At 38.9% G+C, this 15,280-nt stretch overlaps 1 protein-coding gene across 4 annotated transcripts in view; it reads left to right on the forward strand.

The window, feature by feature from the left end:
* LOC103727156 (probable ATP-dependent RNA helicase DDX60) overlaps positions 1-15,280 on the forward strand; it is a 129,472-nt gene that overhangs the window by 60,170 nt on the left and 54,022 nt on the right. For all 4 annotated transcript variants that reach the window (XM_029559554.1, XM_029559555.1, XM_029559556.1 and 1 more), the window contains 6 exons: positions 472-621; positions 2,385-2,504; positions 4,019-4,114; positions 7,878-7,993; positions 9,522-9,664; positions 9,765-9,874. In XM_029559554.1, the coding sequence (XP_029415414.1) occupies positions 472-621; positions 2,385-2,504; positions 4,019-4,114; positions 7,878-7,993; positions 9,522-9,664; positions 9,765-9,874 (735 nt within the window). The remainder of the gene's footprint in view (positions 1-471; positions 622-2,384; positions 2,505-4,018; positions 4,115-7,877; positions 7,994-9,521; positions 9,665-9,764; positions 9,875-15,280) is intronic.

Genomic DNA, 15,280 nt, shown 5'->3' on the forward strand with positions numbered 1-15,280 from the left:
AATAATAAGTTATTATTTAGTTCATTCTGTTTCTTATGAGTGGTTTCTTTTTTATCAATATATATATTCATTATACAAAATGATGGGTTTCATTATGATCATTTGTTAGCTGTATATCATGCATTTTGATTACGTCTCCCCATTACACACCTTGCTTCTCTCCCTCCCATTGGTCCTCTCCTTTTTCCTGAGTAGGTCCCCTTTTCTTTTCATTTCAAGTAAATATATTTACTTTTAGTTTTTACACTCCATTTTCCCACATAAATCTCCTTTTAGCGGCTCAAATGCAAACATTATATTCTCTTGAGAGAATGATGTGAATTCTTAAGATTTTCCTTTTGATTCTTTCTGTTGTGTTTGTATTTCCCAATCATTAAGGGCCAGAAAGTCATATTGCAAATGTGCTAATTTATAAGTTTTGGTAGCCTGTGGCTTTTATTATTGATACAAATTATGTTCTGAACCCTGCAGCGAGAACTTCTGGATGTTGTGGATAACTATGAGTCTGCAGTGATTGTCGCCCCAACGTCCTCAGGCAAAACGTATGCTTCTTACTACTGCATGGAGAAAGTGCTGAAGGAGAGTGATGAAGGGGTGGTTGTATATGTTGCACCAACAAAGGTAATGCTCTAGTGATTGATCACAGTGTTATTGTGCATTCTGGAACTTCCTCAAAACATATTAGACATAGTTATGGGATAGATCCAGCTCACTTTATTATTATTATTGCTATTATTGTTGTTATCGTTATTATTGTTATCATTTATTATTATTTTTGAGACAGGGTCTCCTTGTAGCCTCAGTTGGCCTGGAACTCACTATGTAGACCAGGTTTGCCTTGATCTTACGGAAATCTGTCTGCCTCTGCCTCTTGAGTGCTGGGATTAAAGGTGTGTGCCACCACACCCGGCATTTTATTATTTTTGTTTAGTTAAAAAATTGTGAGGCTGGAGAGGTGGCTTATTACTTAATACTTGCTCCTCTGGGTTCAGTTCCCAACACCCACATGCCTCACAGTCATCTGTGACTCCAGTTTCAGGGTATTTGATGCCCTCTTCTGGCCTCTCCAGGCACTGCATGCATACAGGTACATGCATGCAGGCAAAACACTCATACACGTAAAATTTTAAAACAAATAAATTTAAAAGAGTGAGCATACAAAGTAATCGGCTTTATAATAACATTTTCATAAGTATTTTGTTTTTATTAATTTTCCTTCTCTACTTCCCCCATACAGATTGCTAAATTATTCTTAAAGTTTAAATCTAGTTTTTTCCCCCAGGGGCAGTGTAGGAAATGCACCTTCTTTTGTCTTTCCAGCATTCTTGTTGTTGAGTTTCTGCTGTATTTGTACATAAATCTGCTCTCTCAAATTTAAATTGCATTTCTTTGGTTAGTGATTTGGACAAAGTTCCATATGGCTATTAGTCTGTGACTTTTCTTGAATTCAGATTTACTTGAACATGTATTTGCCCACTATTTATGTTGGCAGACTTAGCTTTTAAAATAATGAAATATAATCAAAATTTTAAATTAAGCAAAATTTGTCTAATGCATAACAAATTCTTTTCTAACATAAATCATAACAAAATATACATTCATGTATTATTTTTCATCTTAGCTTATTATAGTTATTCTAAAAATAATCTTAAAATCTGTATAGTTAGAAGTATCCATATTTTCATTTGGTTGTTTGTGTTTTAGTAACTTTTTAATATCTTGGTTTAATTAATTAATTTTGAGGCAGGGTCTTACTATGTAGCTCTGGGTTGTCTGGAACTCACTATGAAGACCAGGCAGGCCTTGATCTCACAGAGATCTGCCTACCTCTACCTCTCAAATGCTGGGATTAAAGGTGTGCATTACGATGCCCAGTGATTTTTTTTTTCAAAATATCTTTATGTTTATACTATAACATTTACAGTTTCATCTACATTTACATTTTTGGGCACAAAAATGAAATAAACATTTTCAGATTTGTAGAGTCCACTGGCCAAGCTCTTGCTTGGTCCTAAGCTGGACTCAAACATTCTTGTCTACACTTAAGCTTCCAACATGTGAGGGGAGTTTCCAAATACCTAACACAAGTCTATTTGAATTCGTTAGTTAGCGCACAGATTCTGGGTATTGGCCATTCAATGATTATACTATGAATGTAAATTTTCTTGCTATAGAGTTGCATTTTCCAGATAAAGGTTTTTCTGTTTTACTTTAGTTTGAAATTTGTCAATGAAATTCAGACGCTAAAGTTGGGTAGTCGAAAGGGGGTTTGTACATCTTTCTGCACAGGTGGCAGAGACTTCTGGACATTTCCATTGTCCCGTAAAATTTTGCTGATCTAAATTTTATTATATGTCTAATACAGCTTTTCCCTTGTCAATTAGGCACTTGTTAATCAAGTGGCAGCAACTGTTCAACATCGTTACACCAAAAATCTGCCAGCTGGTCAAGTTCTGTGTGGCATCTTCACTAGGGATTATCGTCATGACGCCCTAAACTGCCAGGTGTGGTATGCTGGTTCATAAACGTTATAGCAGATTATATAATAATATTGTAGCTCCTTTTGACTGGAAATCTAACATCTTCACAAGGCTTGTGAAGATAATTTCCTTGAATTTGTGAAAGACTAAACAGCTTTAGAGAAAACACAATTTTGTTAAACTTCAAAGAGTGTGGAAAATAGAACTTGTTTTCTCTAAGGGTGCTTACATTTTGATTCAAGATTTCAGTTTATAGTTCATCATGTTGGTTTATAATGGGATTCAAAATAGTACAAAGCTCTTTATAAGCTTCAAAACTTAATGAACTATAATTTGTAATAATAATTACTTTCTCTTGTTAAACATACCCATTTTAATTTAAAAATGTGTTATGGCTAGTAAACCTAGTGTTAATGAGTTAGCGTTCCTCCTTTTTGAACTTGCAGATCAGCAATTATGACAAAATGAAAAATAAGCACATGTTAGACTTAACGATGTGCTACCCAGATTCCCTTTCAAGGAGGAGCCTATTGCCCAGATACGGGGTGTGTGGTTGGGAGAGGTGGCAGCTGGTAATGCCCTTAGTTCTGCTTCCACAGGCTACATTCTGTGACTGACGTTGAAATGGGGGCATAAACACTGCACCATTTTGACTTGATGTGGGACAACTCTGTAAGGCAATATTAATTCTGAACCTGATTGGCTGAGGCCGCTTCAGAGCTGGTCTTCTCCCTGTCACCATCTTCTTCCTTCATTGTTGATTCTCAGTAAACTTTTTCCAGAGCAAATTCTACATGAGTGTTAGATTTTAAAGAATCAAAGTGGTTACAGTTAATGACTTCATTTTTAATATTTCTCTTTCAAAATAATTTTTTGTTTGTTCTTTCAGAATTTCAGGCATATGTGTTGTGTATTATGATCATATCCACGCCCACATTCCTCACTCCTTCCCACCCCAACATCCCTCCGGCACACCCCACTGTTCCCTCAATACCATATTCCTTTCCCAGTTGCCATCGAGTGCCAGTAGCTCCTCCTCTAAGGGTGGGGCCTTGTGTGTCTCCCCCTCATCTATGCTGGAATTTTGACTGGCTTGAGCTCCTGCAGATCGTGTGCAGGCAATCACAACTGGTGTGAGTTCATCCGTGGAACTGCTATGTTATCTCAAGAAGACAGCATTTCACATCATTTTTCCCCATCCTTCAGCTCTGACCTCCTTTGAAATCACCCCTTCTGCAGCATTCCTTAAACCTCGGGGGCTTTATACCGCTTTCCCATTTAGGGACAGGCAGACTTTCAATCCTTAGAGACAAGAATCGAACTTCAGATTTGATATTTTACTGTTTTTGGTCCATGAAAATTGAAGTTTCATGTAGTTCGAACTAGTAAATTGCAATTGTAATGAATCCAATTCTTAGAAATTATATTATAATTTAATTAGTAGTGGGTATATTGAAGATTCGTAAGCTTACCTCATGTAATTTAATAACTCTGAGCATAGGAGCTCCTTAATATGATACTGATACTGTTATTTTTAGGTGCTTATCACAGTGCCTGCCTGCCTTGAAATTCTGCTGCTAGCCCCTCATCGGCAAAGCTGGGCGAAAAGGATCAGATATGTTATATTTGATGAGGTGTGTATGATATTATTTCTCAGGCTAATTTCCTCCTGTGTATAAGTGCTGTAATGAAGGTCTTTGCTGCTTTAGGACATCTGTTCCCTTGACGAAATTCAGATTTGGAGGCAACTTCTGAACAGTTTCCCCAGATGAATTAGCCTTTTTCTCCTGATTTCTTTTGTGAATTGTAGTGTATATAGGTGCATCCTTTAGAGTTCTGTGTGCATGATGAACCATTCCTCTTTGGAGGCTGCTGTACAAGGAACACAATTCAACTTTCATGACAGCAGTGTCCCTGGACAGAAATTTCAAAATTCAGTCTGATCTCTAAAGCAGAGAATTTTAAGTTCTAGCAAATGATATCAATTATACAAGCAATTTTGCCAGTCATGTCCCCAACAGAAAACAAGTGGCACACTCAAAATACAAATAAAGAAGTGTATTTTTTTAAAAAAGACGTATGTGCGGGCATGGTGGTGCACACTTTAATACCAGCGCTCAGGAAACAGAAGCAGGCATATCTCTGTCAGATCAAAATTAGCCTGATCATAATGAGTTCTAGGCCAGCTGGAATTACAGTGAGATGCTTTCTCAAAAACCCAAACCAAAACCAACCAACCAAACAAACCAAATAAAAAGAATGTATGTGAGGAAATACAGATGAAAAGGTCTATTCCCAGGCATAAAGGGACAAGATGAGGAAATACTTACTTTAAGCTCCAAAGAGATTCTGGTTGAATGGACCCACATTTCAAGGAGTGTTACCTTAGTTGAGGAACGTGGTTGGCACAGACAACCTTGGAGGGAGCCAATGGAAAAATGATCCCAATTTATTCTCCTCTCACTTCTGATGAGAGAACCCGAGGCCCACTTTGTAGATGAGTTTCCCTGGGCAGAGAGAGGGGCAAAAATCATCGTGGGCATAAAGGGCCAAATGAAAAATAGTTATGAAGTCATGTAGCAGTGCCCTTAAGCATATTGATTCACAGAGATTTAAAACATCATAGAAAGATACATTACTCCAAGGAGTTGTAAATTTTAAAAGGAACAAATAGCATTTGTTTAATGTAACTTTCTCCTGCTTATTATATTATATAATTATTGATGATAATTTTAAATATTGTGAATTAATCCAGGTCCTTGAATGTTTTAAGAAGCCCTCCACCACACAGTTGAATTCCTAGCTGCCTTCCTTTGTCATGAAATTATAATTACCAAGTAATCTGTGCTTTTCATTTATTTGATATACTTATTTTTGGTTAACTTGAATATTTTGCATATCAAAGGCTTTGGATATTTATTTATTTATTTATAATTTATTTATTTACTATTTATTTTTATTTATTTGAGACAGGGACTTCCTGTAGCTCCAGCTGGCCTGGAACTTGCTATGTAGACCTGGCTGGCCTTGATCTCACAGACCTTCACCTGTCTCTGCCTCCCGAGTCCTAAGATTAAAGCTATGAGCCATCACATCAGGTTGTTTATTTATTTTTTTGAGACAGGCTCTCTCTATGTAGCCCAGTAGGACTGCTGGGATTAGAGGCACACATCAGTACACCCAGTACAGTGCAATCTAGAATAATAAGTTGCAACTTAATCTCAAAACTCTGAAGTGGTACAACATTGGATACCTCAGCTGTTCTAATTGTGTATAAAGGTGGAAATGAAAGGCTTTGAAGGCTAGTGTCTATTCTGGTTAAGTCAAGGAAAATTGCTACCTATTACAAAGCTTAAAATTAATGTTTAGCAGAGTGGTGTGTCATCTGACCAGGAAAATATTAAATGGGCCATACAAAATATGTATCTTTATCTGTATATCAATCATCTATCTATCTATCTATCTATCTATCTATCTATCTATCATCTACCTATCATCATCTACCTACCTTGTAAAATTACCTGTCTTTGATAGTAAAATCCTTTTCAGTTCATTGCCAGATATCATAGTTTAATTTGTTTAATTAAAATCTTTCTTGAGGGGCTGGAATAGATGGCTCAGTGGTTAAGAACTCTGACTGTTCTTGCAGAAGACCTGGGTTCGAATCCCAGCACCCACATGGCAGCTAACAACTGTCCGTAACTCCAGTTCCAGGGGATCTGACAGCCTCTTCTGTCCTCTGCTGGCGTTGCATGACACGGGTGCACTTACTTACATGCAGGAATAACACTCATACACGTAAAAAAATATTTTAAAGGTCTTTCTTGAATCTAATTTAATTTGGTGCATTCATTTATTTAGCAATATTTGACAACTGCCTCTCTAGGGCCAGGCATTATGTCAATGCTGGATGTATCCACATGTGAGGTTACAGTTTAACTGAGAAGGTTAAAATAAACCAGTGAAAATATGGAGCCAACACTAGTCCACTCTGAGGTCTGGAGTTTGCATCGTGGTTGGAACAATGGCAGAAGGCAGTGGGAGGGACCTGCGCAGTGTGGCAGCAAGGTCTTCTTTTTTCTAAGTTATAGCTTCTCTTTTTAAATAATTTTTATTGAGCTTTTTAAATTTCATACAACATTTCCCCCTCAAATTCAGACCACCTTTCTGACCCATGCCTCTCCCTATCCCCTCATCGAACCCTATGCACTCTGCTATACATGCTGATTCCTAGTCATTCAGTTGTTTGTACCCAAATGTCCTTCAGTGTAAATGCGTCCACTGGAGTCTAGCCAACCCATCCAGTGGTCATATGTAAGTCATACTCTCCCTCACCCAGCAGCAATCAATCTCAAAAAGTTCTCAATCTAGGGCTGGAGAGATGGCTTGGTGCTTAAGAACACTGATTTTCTTGCAGAAGACTAGGGTTTGAATCCCAGCACCCACATGGCAGCTAACAACTGTCTATAACTCTGGTTCCAGGGGATCCAATAGCCTCGTCTGCCCTCCGTGGGCATTGCACAACATGGTGCACTTACCTACACACAGGCAATATACGCATACACATAAAATAAAAATAATAAAGTATTAAAAAAGTTCTCAATCTAGTGCTGGCCTGCCACCCATTTCTCACCTCTCCTTTGGGCCCTTGTTTAATTGAGCTGAGATGGGTCCCATGCTCAATGCCAAGCAAGGTCTTTTTAAAGTAGTGACGCTAGGCTGAATGCCGCAGATTAAGAGGCAGTCATTATTTTTGATCATGTTGATTAAAGTGATGAGTCTTTTAAGCAGGGGTTACCATCATGTGAAAGCTATTGGGTAGGAAGTGTGTTCTGAGAAACAAATCAAAGGCTGATATATATGAATCACAGTAAGACAGGGAAAAAGTAGCTAAAATGATGCTAGAGAGGCAGCAATGGCCAAATTATGCAAGGGGTTCTGTACCCTATTAAGTGCTTGTATTTGTTCCATGAGCAATGGAAAAAAGCTGACTAGTGGCATGGCCAGATCTGTATTGCCCTTGAAGTGTATCATTTTGTCTATGATGCTAAGAATATAGATAGCTAGGGCAACACTCAGAAACACAATGTATTATGATTGAGATGTGATGGTGACTTGATTGTCAGTAGACAGGGCAAGAAATGAATAGGTCTAAAGAAGGTTATGAAAGTGAAACAAAGAGGAATTACTTACTGGTGGATTGGTTAAGGAGACTAAGGAAAGCTAAAGTGCCATGATTTTCTATTGCCTGAGTTTTTCAAATATTAATCTTGGCACAGTCAATCAAAGGTCATGGGAAGAACATTATGAGCAATTTAAGATTTCGAGTATCATTTCAATGCACTGTTCTTTAAATCAGCTTGTCAAATGAGGAAGTTTTGTTTTCCTCCCCCATAGGTCCATTGTCTTGGTGGAGAAATTGGAGCAGAAATCTGGGAGCATCTCCTCGTCATGATCCGATGTCCCTTTTTGGCCCTTTCAGCTACAATAAGCAACCCTCAGCATCTCACTGAGTAGGGATTCGGTTCCATTTCAGGAAGAATGATTACCTATTTTGAAAGTTTTCAGTTCATACTTCTTTTATGTGTTCTAGAGTTTCCTAAATGTCTGATTAACTAATAGCTATCCCTGAATCTTCAAGCTACTGTCTCTTTAGATGTTTCTGGTAAGTGTTGGCCACCCTCTATTAAGAAATATCCAGAGACCCTTGGGTCATATCCGAAGTTGAATAGGAAGTATGACGTCATAGCTCAAATGAAATGACAGCTGTCTATTCCTCCCACCATCATCTCCTTTATCGGGAAACAACAGCAACAATAACAATAATAATGGTAGCAACAAAAACAAAGGGATAGAATGGTACATTCAGTCATAAATTCTGAGATCACCACACTTCATAGATGTTTCTTGGGAAACAGCCAGTCTTTATTAGTTGAAAGCTGCATATCTCTTTTGGGCTTGATGGCTGCCTAGCATTAACAACTGTAGCAATCCTGAAATCTCACCTGTGTCCCATTCTATCCTGAGTACTTTGCATGTATTATTTCAAATATAATTAACCTTTCAATTAAGTATCATTTTCATCATCATTATTAGATAAGAGTGCTTGCATTGTTGCTACTGTATATTCATTTTAAAAAGTAGAAGACAAGACTGTGGCTGGTCAGAAGTTCTGTGGAGTTCTAACCAGCCACAGTCATGTAGATCTCTGTAAGTCTGTCCGTTTTCTGCTGTTTGGGTCCATTCTTCAATTCTCTTATGAATGACTAAGAACCCTCTAGGGGACCCTCTTCCCCCCGTTTCAGTACAGGCCCAAACTATGGACATATGGTGTCTTACTTTGATTAAGAGACAAAATGACTTACAGTAACTGTATGTGAAGGTGCCTTGCAGACAATGATAGACTGGCACCATCTTCTGAAATATTTTGGAAAAAAATTCATCTTGTACCCTTTGTATGTTCAGAATGCAGCATTATCGGAAACCCTCAAACAAAAAAGTAGAAGACAAGGCACATCCATTATTTAAGGAAGAACGTTAACTAATAGTTAGAGAATGTGGAGTTCAATCTCATGTCTGCCTCTAGAACTAATTCCTTTATGTGAAAATTTTAAAGCACGTGAGATTTTCTTTAATTATTTGACTTCATGGAAAAGATTTCCCTTTTCTACCAGAGGAATGATAATTTACTTTTATGTTTATGTGACAAAAATACTATAAGGGAGGAAAAGAAAACTTATTTAGACTCATAGTTTTAGAAAGATTTCAGCCCATCATAGTGGGGAAGGGATGGAGAAGTGGCTCCATTCGTGGAGGTGGGAGCATGAGGTGGCAGTTTGTTCACATGACAACAGACAGGAAGCAGAGAGGTCTTGGTAAGAACCACTGGCAAGTATAATCACCAAAGGTCCATTCTCCTACCTCCTAAAGTCCTCACAGCTTTCAAAATAATGTCAAAGACTGGGGACCAAGCTCAAAACATAAGTATGTGTGGGATGTTACAGATTAAAACCATAAATAGTATATTAATTAAATTTTCAGGTGGCTGCAGTCGGTAAAATGGTACTGGAAGAAAGAAGACAGTGCAACGGGGAAAAGCACTGTTTCCAAAAGAAATGTGAGTGCCCACGGCAATTATCACAAAGCCCACTGGCATGTAAAACAGTCGTACAAAGTTAGACTTGGTATGTTTTATGTACTTGTATGAACTTTGCCTTTTTGATATAAAATGATTCAACTCATTCCATTTTAGTTAATTTGGAAAGTCTTACTCTTCCTTTTTAGTGCTGTATGGTGAGAGATACAATGACTTAGAGAAATATTTGTGTTCCGTGAGACAGAATGATGTCTGCTTTGAGCATTTTCACCCATGTGCTGCACTAACCACAGATCATGTAAGTAACAACGTAAGCCACAGTGGTTCCCATTAATATCATTGAGTATCTCATGGTTGAAAATATAGTATTGTGTATACTATACCTGAAAAGCTGCCTGATATTAGAATTACAGAAAAGACATTCAAAGCTTGATTTTTTTTTGTAAATTTTTTGTTTTATTTTTGTGTATTTCATACAGAACAACTTAATCAATCTTAGTCATCTTTATACCTCCTTCCCCTTTGGTACCCTCCCATAATGCCCACTGGAATTCATACATTCTGTCATTTGTGTTAAGGCCTATCATGTCAAGTTAGTGTCCCCAGACGTCCCTCAGTGCATGTTCATCCACTGGGGTCTATTCAGCCTGTCTAGACTCTGTCTCTTTAAGGAGATCAGCTCATCCTCACCCAGCACTAATCAGCTGCCAATAATTCTTAGACTAAGATTTGTAGCCCATTTCCACAGCTCTATGCTGAGTTTTTGTCTGCTTGACTTTGCATAAGTCTTGTGCATACTGACAACATTGTTGTAGGTTCATATGAGCAAGGTTCCAGGTGCTTGTGGGACTCTTATTTGGATATAGTCGTGCACGTCCTCTATTTCAATATGGTCATGCACTTCATCCCTGGCTCTTACAATCTTTCTGCCTCCTCTTCCACAATCATCCCTGAGCCTTGGGTAGGTAGAATTTAATATAGGAGTCCTGTCCAAGAACCCACACTACACTCTGCAGACTCTTACACTCCACACTTTGGCCATTTGTGGCCTTTTGTGTTCCTGGCCCTCTGTTGCATGAGGGAGCTTCATTGATGAGAATTGATAGATGCATTAGTGTCCTCTTCACCCCTTGTTCTATGTTCCGTGAGCCTTAAATGTAGAGGTTACATTGCAGATATGCCACTTGTTTGGGCAATTCACAAACAGTCTCTGTGTGACCAGTTGTGGAAATTTGTGATAATCCTGTCTGTTGCAGAAGAAGCTTCTTTGATGAGTGGTGACTGGGATACTTGTCTGTCTAGGGATCTGTATTTCTCACATCATAAGAAATTACATTTTTCTATGGATGTGACAGCCTTCAAGGTTTCTCTAAGATCTATGACCTCTCCAGCTATGTGTATCTGCCTAGGTTTACAGTACCACACATGAGTTTACTTCCATTAAGCAGGCTTTAAGTCCACTTAGATAGCTGTTAATCACCCCAAGATAAAAGTGCCACTACTGCGCCAATGTCATTTGCTGTGTCAGTCACTGATGTAGTTATTCAGCCTTGAAACTTGAGTTGGACCATTGACTGATGGTCTCCCTTAGCAGCTTGTATAGTGCTCTCTAACACTATGAGAGCTATCCTTCAAGGAGGTGGTTTCCAAGTCAGTTCCAGCTCCATTGCTTCAAATCCTGTGTGCAAAATATGTCCTGTCTTCAGCAGTAGGGTCTTACCTTCAAGTTCTGGGAGGCAATCAAGGGTCGTGGCAATAGCCTGTGTAGTTTTGGGAGCCACCTGGACTACCCTGGCCAACAACTCAAAGGAAGGTTTCGCCTGTCTGACACTGCTTCTTGTTACGTAGACTTCAGCTATACACATGGACTCATGTAGGGATATTGTATGTGAAATTTGTCAGTAGGTTTTTGGACTAATATAATTGTCTCTGGTTTTTTACATTAGCTAGGCATTCGTTATCTCTTCTCTCTCTCCCTGTCTAATCCTCCCTCCATGCCCTCCCCATTTAAAGTACCCCCGTTTCCCCCATTTCTCCCTTGATAATGCCAGTATCCTATGGTCCCAACTCTTATGAGCTCCTTCATCCCCTTTATCCCCATAGTTCCTGGTATAACTGTCCCTTACTCTTCCATTTAAGTACCCCAGTTTTATCCATTTCTCCCTTAGTAACACTCATCTTCTGCTGCTCTTCTCTCTCAGGTTCCTTCTTTCCCTTTCCCTTCCCAGTTCCTTTCCATTTTCCTGGTTTCTGCAGTCACATCAGGATACAGACTCACATATAAGAATTTGGTGCTAGGGTCCACAAATGAGGGGACCCGTTTAATTTTCTGAGACTGTGTTACTTCACTTAGTTTAGGAGTTTCTAGTTCCATCCATTTACCCACAAATTTCACAATTTGGTCTTTCTTTACCACTGAGTAGAATACATTTTCATTATCTACTCGTCAGTTGTTGAAGGACACTTATGTTGTTTCCATGTCTTAGCTATTGTGAAAAGAACAGCAACAAACATGAATGTACAGATGTCTCTGCAATAGTCTTTTGGTATGTGCTAAGGAGTGGTATAACTGGGTTAAATGGTAGGTTTAGTTTAGTTTAGTTTAGTTTTGTTTTGAGGCAGGGTCTCACTGTAACTCCAGCTGGCCTGGAACTCGATATGTAGACCAGGCTGATCTTGAACTTACAGAGATTTGCCTGCCTCTGCCTCCCTACTGCTGGGATTAAAAACGTGTGCCTGACTCATTTTTAGTTTTTTAATAGTTTTCCACACTGCTTTCCTTGGGGTTTGCACAAGTTTGCAATCCCACCAGCAGTGAATAGTATCCCCCTTTCCCTACATCCTCATCAGCATTTTGTATTCTTTGTTCTCTTGATCTTAGCCAGTCTGACTGGGGTAAGGTGAAATCTTAAAATGGTCAAACCTTGATTTTTAAAATGAAAGTTTTAGTTTCCTTGATATCTCAGTAGTGTCTGGATCCACAAAGCTTAAAAACTACTAAATATTTTTGAAACATGTTATTTAATATGTATTTTACATGCATGAGTGTATTGCTTGAATGTAGATAGGTGCAATGCTCCTGACATGTTGTGTTGTGCAAGGCTCCCAGATGCCAGAAGAGGGCATCAGATCTCTTGGAACTGGGGTTACAGATGGTTGTTAACCACTATGTGGGTGCTGGGAATTGAACCCTGGTCCTCTGCAAGAGCAGTCAGTGCTCTTACTCGCTGAACCATCTCTTCAGCCCACAACTACTAAATATTTTAACCTGGTAATTTTTTTGCTTTGGGAACATTATTTCTGCCCATTCCCTCCCCCTCTCTTAGCACCCATGCCTGTCTTTCATCTCTCTTAGCTAACTCACTATTACACCACTAATTAAATGGCTTGCACAGGCTTTAATGGTTCATTCAGAGAGGTTGCAATTTTGTGTAGATAACTCTTCATACATGTGAGAATGGGATTAACACGACTGGGGTTAAAGAAGGAAAAGGCACTTCTCACTAACACAACAATCATACCACGACTTTTTGGTAGTGAACCTATAGAGTGGAAGCCTCGAAAGGCTGTCAACAGGGTATTCCATTGTTAGTGCAAAGTGAATTCTTGGTTCTCTACATCTCTGCATTTTTCATCCACGTATTCCTCTGGAAAGTTCAATTCAACTCCCATTTTTTTTTCCTCAAAGATAGTTTTTTGTTTGTCTTCCTCCCTGAAAATTTAAATATATTCTGCATTTAATATCATATCAAGGCTCCTTAAACATAATTCTATTCTTTCAAAGACTTTACTGATTTCTTTAGAATCGGCTAAGTACATAGCCCTGTACCTTGACATCCCAGGTCTTCTGGGAGCTTGTTCCTGCGGAGTCCTTTCCTGTCGTTTATCAAATGTGTCTCCCTCAGAGTCCCTTATGCTATGTAACCTGTCTTAGGTGTTTTACCCTAAATACCAAGTGCCAGTTCCTGGGTTTTGTTTGTCTTTCAGACCTCATTCTGTCACTCCTCAACATAAGCTTCTCCATACCACTTTGTACTTATGTGACACCACAGTCAGATTACTGCTAGAGTTGTTCACCATATGTCTTTTTTAGCTTTCTAAAATAACTGCTGGAAGATGAAGTTCATGCACTTACAGTTCCTGACACACTGCTGTTGGAACACTGCCGCTTACTTTTATATGTTGAACTTGGATAGCCAACTGAATTTGTGTCTGTAAAAATGTTTACATATTTCATCTCTTTCAATCATCCCAACTGTATGACAGAGACCTACTACAAATTCCATTTCACAAAATTAAAAGAGACATGGAGAATTTTACTAACTCATTGCTGCACCCCTAAGTAAATGTTGGGAACCAACCATAATCTCAGAGCCATTGTTCCCGCTCTTTTTTTGGAAAGACTGTCCAAGGATTATATGAATGAGTGAGCATTATGTTATAGCCTTCAGGCTTATGTCACAATGCATTCTAAAGTTTTATTTTTCATTACAGCTTTAACATATTCAATAACAATTTCCAGAGCAAAGATGCATCTCTTTCAAAAGTGGCTATAAATTTTTAGGTTCACAGTGTTGAATTAATACAGTTATACATGATACACATAAAAATTTTAAGAAAATAATAAGTAAACTTTTTTTGGTTTGTTGAAGTCACATGTCCCTGTATCCCCAGGTGGCCTAGAACTTGTTATATAAATCAGGCTGGCTTCCGTCTCACAGAGATCTGCCTGCCTCTGCCTCCTGAGTGCTGGAATTAAAGGCACGTGCCGCCATGCCTGGTTAAATTATTTATTTTTATTTTATGTGTATGAGTGTTTCACCTGAATGTCTGTAAGTGCACTTGTGTCATGTGGTACCTGCAGAGGCCAGAGGAAGATGTTAAATTCTCTGGAACTGGTGTTTTAGGAGATTATTAACCACCATGTGGGTGCTAGGGTCCTCTACAAGAGCAGCCAGTGCTCTTAATTGCTAAACCATCTCTTCTTCCTCCCAAATATTTTAAAAATATTTTATTATTTTTATCTCATGTGTATGAGTGTATTACCTGCATGTATGCAAATACATCCATGTTTTTCAATACCCTCAGAGGTCAGATCCCCTGGAATTGGAGTTACAGATGTTGTTAACTGCCATATGGGTGCTGGGAACCAAACCTGGGTATCGGTTGCACTTGGCTCCTTGGCACCTGCGTATGTCTATAAAGTCATCCGGTAGACCTCAATGGTAATATTTATCACCTCTCCTAACCAGCATGACGTAATTTCCATGCTTCCTCCTCAAATATAATATTTTTTAAAAAATTTGTTGATATTTTTGTGTGTATATCACACAGAACATACCAAACCATCTCATTCAACTATACACCCATTTCCCAGATGGCACCCTCCCATAGCCTCACTCCCCCCACTAAAGCTCTCCCCCCACTAGAGCTCTGCTACTGTCTGCTGTGTTATCGGCTCCCCCAGCCCTTCCCCACTACTTGCCTTTCTGGTGAATCTATTCAGCCTATCTAGAGGTCTTTGTTTTAGGATGATCAGCTGTTCCTCATCTAGCAGTAATCAGTTGTCAATATTCCTTTAGATAAGATTGGGGTCTGCTGTTCATTTTCCCAGGTCTATGCTGGGTTACTATCTGGGAGTCCCTGTTGAACACCTTGGCCAACAACTCAAAAGAAGGTATCATCGGTCTGGCATTGTTGCTTG

The sequence above is a fragment of the Nannospalax galili genome, unplaced genomic scaffold (genome assembly GCF_000622305.1).
Source record: "Nannospalax galili isolate Female #2095 unplaced genomic scaffold, S.galili_v1.0 scaffold109, whole genome shotgun sequence".
In the NCBI taxonomy this organism is placed as follows: Eukaryota; Metazoa; Chordata; class Mammalia; order Rodentia; family Spalacidae; genus Nannospalax; species Nannospalax galili.